An 8781-nucleotide genomic window follows, 5' to 3' on the forward strand; every position below is an offset into this window, starting at 1 on the left:
GGAATTGGCGCTTAAATGAGTCCTTACTGGACAGGGCTGATTTCCATCAAACAGTTAAACAACAACTGGATGTATATTTCGAGATAAATGCTAACCCAGACACTTGCCCTGTAATCACGTGGGAAGCCCACAAGTCCGTCATAAGAGGGGTCTTTATTTCATTGGCCTCCAAGGCTAGGAAGGAATCGCAGATTAAACTGGACTCTCTCCTTTCTGAGATTGCGGCCATAGAACGCCTAAGGAAGCTGAGTGTTCAGCGCCCCCTTCACGATAGACTCATCAAGTTGAGGGAGGAATTGAGGGACTTAATAAATGCCCGTACGGCGAAACAATTTCTCCACTTCCAACATAAGTTATATGCCCACGGCGACAAAAGTGGTAAGTTAATGACCTCACTGATTAAGAAAAGAAAGGCCAAATGTTTTATTGCTAAAGTTAAGGATCAGACAGGTGTAACTTGTACTTCCACTCCAGATATTACCTCCGCCTTTCTCTCATTTTACTCTTCTTTATACAACCTCAATGGAAATGACTCTGTTTCTGACACAGATGATAAGGCACAGAAGAGGAAGGACTTTCTGGAATCTGTTCCTCTACCGTCTCTATCGGACGAAGAGGCGACGGCCCTCCTGGATCCCATCTCTCACGAGGAACTTAAACAAGTGGTAGATAGTTTCCCCTCCGGGAAAAGCCCAGGCCCAGACGGCTTCCCGTTACAGTATTACAAAGTCTTTAAATCCGAACTTATTCCCCATCTCTCCAATTCATGTAACGCCCTACTTGGGGGTAAGCCCCTCCCCAGTCAGGCTCAGGAGGCCCACATTACCCTTTTACCCAAGGAGGGGAAGGACCCCTTATCCTGTGGCAGCTATCGTCCCATATCTCTATTAAATTTGGATTTAAAGATATGGGCGAAGGTGCTAGCCACTAGAATTAAGCCACTAATCCCTCATCTGATACACCCGGACCAAGCAGGGTTTGTGAAGGGGAGAGAGGGAAAGGATAATTCCCATCGCTTGCTTCATGCCATTGCACATGCCCGTAAGTACCAATCTAAATTAGTTTTGTTGGGCCTCGACGCAGAAAAAGCGTTCGATAGGGTAGACTGGGGCTTTATGTACGCAACATTGGAAAAATTTAAGTATCCTCTCCCGTTCATTAGAGCAATTTTCTCTCTGTACCATGCGCCGCATGCTAGACTCAAAATCAATGACACTCTGTCGTCGAGTTTCAATATTAAAAATGGTACTCGGCAGGGCTGCCCCCTTTCCCCCTCTCTCTTTCTCCTAGTGTTGGAACCCCTTCTGCAAACGGTTCGCCTACATCCAGATGTATCGGGACTTCAAATAGGGAAATTCCAGCTTTATTCTGCAGCTTTTGCGGATGATGTCCTATTTTTGGTCTCTAACCCAGAGAAGGGTTTGCCTACCATTATACGTTTGTTGTCCCAATACGGATGGATCTCAGGCTACAAAGCTAATCTAGATAAGTCGGAGGTATTGAATATTACTCTTCCGCGGTCTCAGGCCACTTCTCTGGCATCCTCCTCCCCATTTACATGGTCGTCCACATCCCTGAAGTACCTGGGAATCACTCTGACGGCGGATCCTAGTCAATTATATCCGGCCAACTTTGTCCCCCTGCTGAAAGATATACGCTCTAAATTGGCTTCCTACCGGAAACTTCCATTTTCTTGGTTGGGCCGTAAAAATTTCCTCAAATCGTATATCCTACCCAAAATTCTTTACAACCTGCATATGCTCCCCATAAGGTTGCCTCAAACTTTCTTTAAAGAAATCAGAACCCTCTTCACGACGTTTTTGTGGAATGGTAAAAAGTCGAGACTCCCTCTGTCGCTCCTTATGAAGAAAAGGACGGAAGGAGGTATAGGTATGCCAAATGTTCTAAGCTACTACAGAGCGATACAACTGAAGCGATGGGTTGACTTGACGAACCTTTCCACTCCATCCCTTGTTTCAGACATATCTTTACAAACCTTCGGCCCCCGATCTCAGGCAGACCTTTGGCTTTTTGGATCACCTGGTAATCGTACTAAGACGATTGACCAACTCATCTTGGGTCCCTGCGAAGTCTGGAGAGAGGTCAAGGGAAGATTGGCCCCCGATTCCTCGCTTTTGTCCCCTATAGGCCTCATCCCCTCACAACTAGGCCATCCACACTCTTCATATGGAGATATTTGGGAAAGACTTCTGCCACACAGGCTTATTGACAATATAGACAGTAGCTCAAAAATTGATTATGCCATGTTGGAATCGCGCTTGTCTCCCTCTACACTTTCCTTTCTCCAAAAACATCATTTGCACAAGTTGGCTGAGGAATGGTTGGCGAGTAACGCACCACGCACAGCCCTTACACCCTTTGAGCGATCGGTACTGGCGCACAACGCACAGCTTTGCAAGACAGCTTTTGTCTTGAAACAGTATATCGATCCACAATCGTTTTATAAACCTGCATATGTCTCTTCTTGGGAGTCTGACCTAGGGATCAAACTGACGGACGATCAAGTCACCGTGGTCTTGCGAAACTCTCATGGTTTTTCCCCATGTGTGCGTTTGCAGGAAACGCATTTCAAATTATTAACGAGATGGTATCACACTCCTGAACGCCTTTCACGTATGAAATTGAATGCCTCGGAGCTATGCTGGAGGTGCAAACTGCATACAGGCACCCTGTTTCATATCTGGTGGCAATGTCCGCTTATCCGCGCCTTCTGGGATGATGTTCAAACTACTGTCAGGAAAGTCACTTCACATTCTTTCGAGATTCTCCCCTCCATGGTAGTACTCTCACTCCCCAATGCAGACTATAAACCGTCCAGATCTAATTTAGTCTCCTTGCTTTTGTCGGCGGCCAACTCACTTATCCCGGGTAGGTGGCTTAGTACCGAACCCCCAACCAGACTTGAATGGATAGCTAAGGTAAATCAGATAGCTAGGTTTGAAGAGTTGTCCAGTTGGCAGGCAAGAAGGCATCAAGCTTTTCTCAAAACCTGGGGCCCCTGGAAACAGCTTCAACTCTAGCCCACAGTCTAATTACCCCCCTTACCCTCCCCCCCCTCCTTTCCCCTTTCTTTCCCCTCTGTCCTTGGATGCGCTCTCTATGTATATGTTCGTGTGGTGGAATGGCTCTCTCGTATTCCTCAATTCTTGTTCTCTAAATTAGCTAACACATGCTTTTTCAGTTGCTGAAACTAATAGCCTTCATAGGAATCGTTTACATTCTTTAGTACGCTCCTAAAATGTTTTGTATTTCTTTACGAATTTTCTGTTCACATTTCATATTATGCTGTTTAAGTGTCATTTCTTTATGGAAAACCAATAAAAATATTATGAAAAAAAAAAAAATGAGATGACCTCCTAGAATGTTAAGGTGATAGATATAGACCTGACGGCTCCTGGCTCCAGAATGTGGCCCTATAGTTACTTACATCAGCAGTTTTCATGTCCAAGAGGAAATATCTTCCTTCTAATGAATCTGAAGATTTCCGGAGTTATAGGATCAGAAGGGTTACAAAAAGTTTCCAGTTATCCATGTGAGATGATGTGTGAATCAGACACATGAATACTATATGTATATATTGTGGCCTATATAAATACACAGAAGGACGGCAAGGGACTGATTAGCAGAAATCCAGGGAGAGTCTTCTCATTGCCTCTGGGGTTTAATCCACACAGGAAAATAACAAAGAATATCGGTAACATTAGAAAGATTATGTCTTCTAGAATAAGAAATCACAATGAGCTTTCTTTCTTTCTATGTATCTGCTGAGGCCTCTTATTGAGCAGCTGTCACATGAAAACCTATAAGGTCACCCCAAGTGACCATCATAGGACCCAATCACAGGATTCGGCAGACCCCGATGTGTCACCAAGAAGAAGATGGAAGATACCAGAGAATTAAGGCAACAGTATTGGAAATCAAATCATGTCTGCTGCCCATATTTCCCAGCAATCTGTCGATAGGATTCACCACAGTCCCATCTACTCTGCAGAGACTGAGAAACACCAGGTTTAAGCCATTTGGGGCCCTGGCCTAAATGTCCATGTAGTAAATAGTGTTGTTTGGCACAGACCGATTTGAGTTTTCTCCAGACTGGCTTTTTGATGGGCAGAAATCATTCTGGGCAAAACTTACTTAGGTTCTTATGTAAGACATGGGTTTAGAACGAAGATGCCCAATATTAAATCATAGCTCAATTTTATCTAGATATAAATATTCAGTTGCAGCATTTTTTTCAGCAGACATGATCATTTTATGGCTTTTTATGGGTTGTAGTTTTTATTGCATATTGCATATTTATTGTATATCTTTACCATTATAACATAGTATATGACACTTTCTTAGGGCTTTATAAACATAGTATAGGAAACTGTCAGGGCTCCTAGGACTATATATCTATAATACATAGTGTATGACACTACTAGGACTCCTGGCCCGCAACAGAATCCCTGGCAGAACTGGATAAGCCAATCTTTAGAACCTGCCACCTGAGATCTCTGACAACTTAGAACTCGGTGCTTATAGATGTGTCAACACTAAGCACTGTATGCTAAGAAAAGCCTTGAAAGGCTGCAACTAGGGTTGAGCCGATCTTGACTTTTCAGGATCGATTTTAAAATCCGATTTCCAATCATTTTTCATTTGAACCCGATCTCAATCCCAATTCCGATCCCAATGCAAGTCAATGGGATTTTATTTTATTAATTGGAGATCGGATTTTAAAAGCAATCCTATTCACTATACAGTATGGAATCTAACAATTGAATGCTTTAATTATTTGAATCCATGCTGTGTAGTGAATCACTAAGTAGCCAGAGGATTTTTTTTTTAATCCTCTGGCTACTTAGTCCCCCCTGGTGTCCACTTACCTGCAGAGATGGCTGCTCCGCTGTTCTTCTTCACCTTGCTGCCGCTCCACGCTGCTCTTCTAGACAAAGTGTGAGCACCCGGTGGGTGTCGGCTCACACTATTTAAAGGGAAGTCCCCGCCCAATAGGCCATGACCTCACCACTCATGCTCAGTAGGGGGGAAATGGCACTTAGCTTGTGAGCAGCTGCAATAAGTCTGAGCATGCTCAGTAAGGTGAAAGCTGGATGGTTAGACTGACCTACAGGTGGCACTGTGCGCTATGATAGCAACCTGTGGGACCTAATCCTAACATCTAGCAGGAAGTAAAAAAACAAAACATGCCAAAAAAGTACAAAAACCTAACATGTCATCCCTTCCACTTTTGCACAAGTGCTTTGGCCATGGCCATGTGCTATATAGAAATTCTTCATGGTAGAAATTGTTATGCAGACTTTGCTTGAAAACTGTTTTTATTGAGTACAGAAGTAGGAGGCTATGAAAGCGCATACATCAAATATCAAAAACTTTGCACAACATTTTTCATTTTACAAATTAAAACAGGGTCTATCACTAGGCCCAAAAAGGCTCTTTGTAATGTCTTAGATAAACAGAAGAGGAATAAATGACCAGCTATCTCTAACTTGACTCTCCCTGGCACTCTAATGTCCCCCATTTAGAAGATCTGCGCCCCTTTTGTGGCTGCTGGAAAGGAACCAGTGTCCTATGTGAGGGACATCCCTGAGGCATCTGCTGTGGTCAGTGATTGTTCTGAAGGTCATGCAGGACTTCTAACAATAAAGGCACAAAATAAATTAGCGACAAGCGACAACAGAGTGCTGGAGACAAGAGAGCAAGAGAGCATTTATTTTTTAATTTTTAGATGTTATAGCTTCCGCGGCCTCCTCCGTGGTCTGTCCAATACCTAGGCAACCCCACAATCACCTTAAGTGCTAAGTTTGAAAATTTTGAGTTGCACATTTCCTTCCATGTCAACTTTGGAAAGTTTAGGAAGGTTAGTTATAAAAAAATGTTACATTCTGCCAAACTAACGCCACTATTTGTCAAAAAACTGCGAAAACTAGAAGGATGAATCAGCAGTAGAAAATAACTTGTATTCTCTCTTATGTATTCACCCCAAACCTTAGCTCGACATCATCTTTTTGTTACAGTAAGTTTCCTTTTACTAAATATTATCATTGTGTCATTTATAAAGTAGTCAGAACTGTAGTCGTAGTCAGAGTTTAATATAATAGTCGGGCACTTGACTTATGGACTGCACAGCCCTGGTAGGAGCCCAAAACTCAGTTTCCCTGAAACTTAAAGGGGTTTTCCTATCTCACTGTTTTGGCAGTCCTCCTGTTTTCTCTCCTTCTCACCTCCTGTATCCCCCCCTTCCTGAAGAGCACACTAAGATATCACAATACTTATGGAGATCAGATAATATGCACTTGCTTCTCGAGAATGGACTCAGTGTTATCTGTGTATTTACATTTAGAGATAACAGACTTTATCAGCAAATTGCAATGAACTGAACTGATTGTCCTGTTGGCACTGAGTAAGTGACTTGTCCTATCACACAGGTCTGTGGTTATGGCAATGATAGGAATAAGTTCACATAGCAGGCAAACAAAACAGAATTTCTAAAGCAATATATTTAGGAAACATCTTCAATTAACATAAGCTACCAGTATAGATAGGATCCTTGAGATGGGACAACCTGTTTAAGTATAATTGAGTTACAGATAAAGGAACTTATATATCTAGAACATTGACTTCTTGATACTCAATAGTTTCTTAAGACCCTTTTTAATGTCCCTATTACTCAGACTATAGATCATTGGATTAAGGAGAGGAGTTAAAACCGTATAAAACAGGGATAGAAGTTTCTTAACACTGTTTTGATTTGGGAATAAATAGATGGTAAAAAGAGATAAATAAAAGACGGACACGACAGTCAGGTGAGAGCTACAGGTGGAGAAGGTCTTCTGCCTCCCGGTCACGGAGGGGATCTTCAGTATGGTGATGATAATACACACATAAGAAACCATAATGATGGTAAATGGAGAAATTGCTAGTGGTATAACTAGAATAATATCTTCCATCTTTACTATAAATGTGTCTGAACAGGAAAGTTCTAATATCGGGTCTAAATCACAGAAGAAATGGTCAATGATATTTGGCCCACAGAAATCTAAATGACTCATTGTCACAGAAAACATCAAAACAACAGCAAAAACTATCACCCAAAATAGCAAAACTGCCTTCAAACAAAATGTGAGGTCCATGACCGTGGAGTACTGAAGAGGGTGACAGATGGCCTGATACCGGTCATAGGACATCATGGTCAGGAGAAGACATTCCATTGCTACAGAGCCTGCAAAGAAGTAAAACTGAATCAAACATCCAATAAAAGACACCGAAGCTCCGTCGTACAATACGACCTTGAGCATGTTGGGCATGATCGTTGTGGAAAGTAGAATATCGGAAAACGAGAGCTGAGTGAGAAGAAAGTACATGGGAGAGTGGAGGGATCTACTGGAGGACACCACCAGGATGATCAGGAGGTTTCCATATAGAGTCACACAGTAGATGAGCAGCAGAAGGCAAAACATGAGCAGATTTGGGCCTTGAAACCTCCGAAATCCCAACAGGAAAATTTCAGTCACTGCACTAAAGTTATAAGATTGCATGCTGTAACAAACAACTTTGTAGAAAGAATTCAGTCAGTCAGCCGCGGCGCATTGGTTGTCATTTCTAGGTTTGCCATCGAATATTTCCACGTAGACAAAAATTATTTTTCATATTAATGAATAGATAAATCATTGGCACAATTCTTATATATTTTTTTTTAAATAGAAAAATCTCCCAAAAACTAAAGTAAATTACGAAAATGATGTTTTACAATAAAATTAACCTAAAAAAATCACATGTAAAATTGAACTCTGTAAATGTAAATATACAAGACAAATGCAACATTAAAAATTAAAATTGTAACAAATTTTAAATTCTATCAAATAAAATTGTTTCATTCTATAAAATGATTTTCTATAAAATTAATGGGACATTTTAAATTAAAAGCAATTGCTATGAACATATATTCCATATAAATATATATAAACATGGATTATCACAACCATAAATCACAAAAAATAATAGTCTAAAAACAATGTAATACAACGTTTTCTGCATACCTGCTCCATCATTCTAGCCATGTGACTGGGGTTGTCTCATCATCAGTGGTAGCTAGCGAGAGGAGCTTGTGTTCTCCCCCTCCATCATGTAGTTTCATGTTAGAGGAAGTCGGATTGTGATATTTGTAATGCAAATTCCAGGAAGTCAGAAGATCACAGATAGAAAGGAACAATAAAATATCCAAGTTTAGAATTCAGTTTTTGACCAAGTGTATCGGACACAAGCACCTTCCACTTCGTAATCATATAGGCCACTGATGATTTTGGGTAACTCTGTTCGCTTGCTATATCCCTTAAGGATCGACCATTTCTGGGGTACCTCACAATTACCCCTTTCTTGAAATCAGATAACTCTGCACTTTGTGGCTTCTTGCATGTGACTAATGCCAATGCTGTTTCCTACATGTGGAAGGCGTGACGTACATCACGACCACAGATATCTTCATTTGCATGGGGTGTCCAAATACTTATTGGTAGACAGTGTACAGTATATCGAGAGATGTTTACATCGAGATCAGATTACAGTTATCTATACTTCTAGAAGTTTCTGCCCCACAACAAACTTCTGTTCCATTGTGGTTTCAGGACAGGACAGTGACAGCAACTCCTAGCAACATAGACACCATAAGGCTAGGACCGTGTCTAGGTAGACCGCTCAGATACGGACCGAATTTCATGGACGTAACTCAGTTGTGTGAACCTAGGCTTAGGATACCTTCCT

At 41.5% G+C, this 8781-nt stretch overlaps 1 protein-coding gene across 1 annotated transcript; it reads right to left on the bottom strand.

Moving 5' to 3' along the window:
• Positions 1 to 6629: 6629 nt before the first annotated feature.
• On the bottom strand, positions 6630 to 7559 carry LOC142202401 (olfactory receptor 11L1-like). The gene has a single exon (XM_075272496.1). The coding sequence runs from the start codon at positions 7557 to 7559 to the stop codon at positions 6630 to 6632; it is 930 nt and encodes a 309-aa protein (XP_075128597.1).
• Between the last annotated feature and the right edge of the window lie 1222 nt (positions 7560 to 8781).

This window comes from Leptodactylus fuscus, chromosome 5 (assembly GCF_031893055.1).
Source record: "Leptodactylus fuscus isolate aLepFus1 chromosome 5, aLepFus1.hap2, whole genome shotgun sequence".
Lineage (NCBI taxonomy): Eukaryota > Metazoa > Chordata > Amphibia > Anura > Leptodactylidae > Leptodactylus > Leptodactylus fuscus.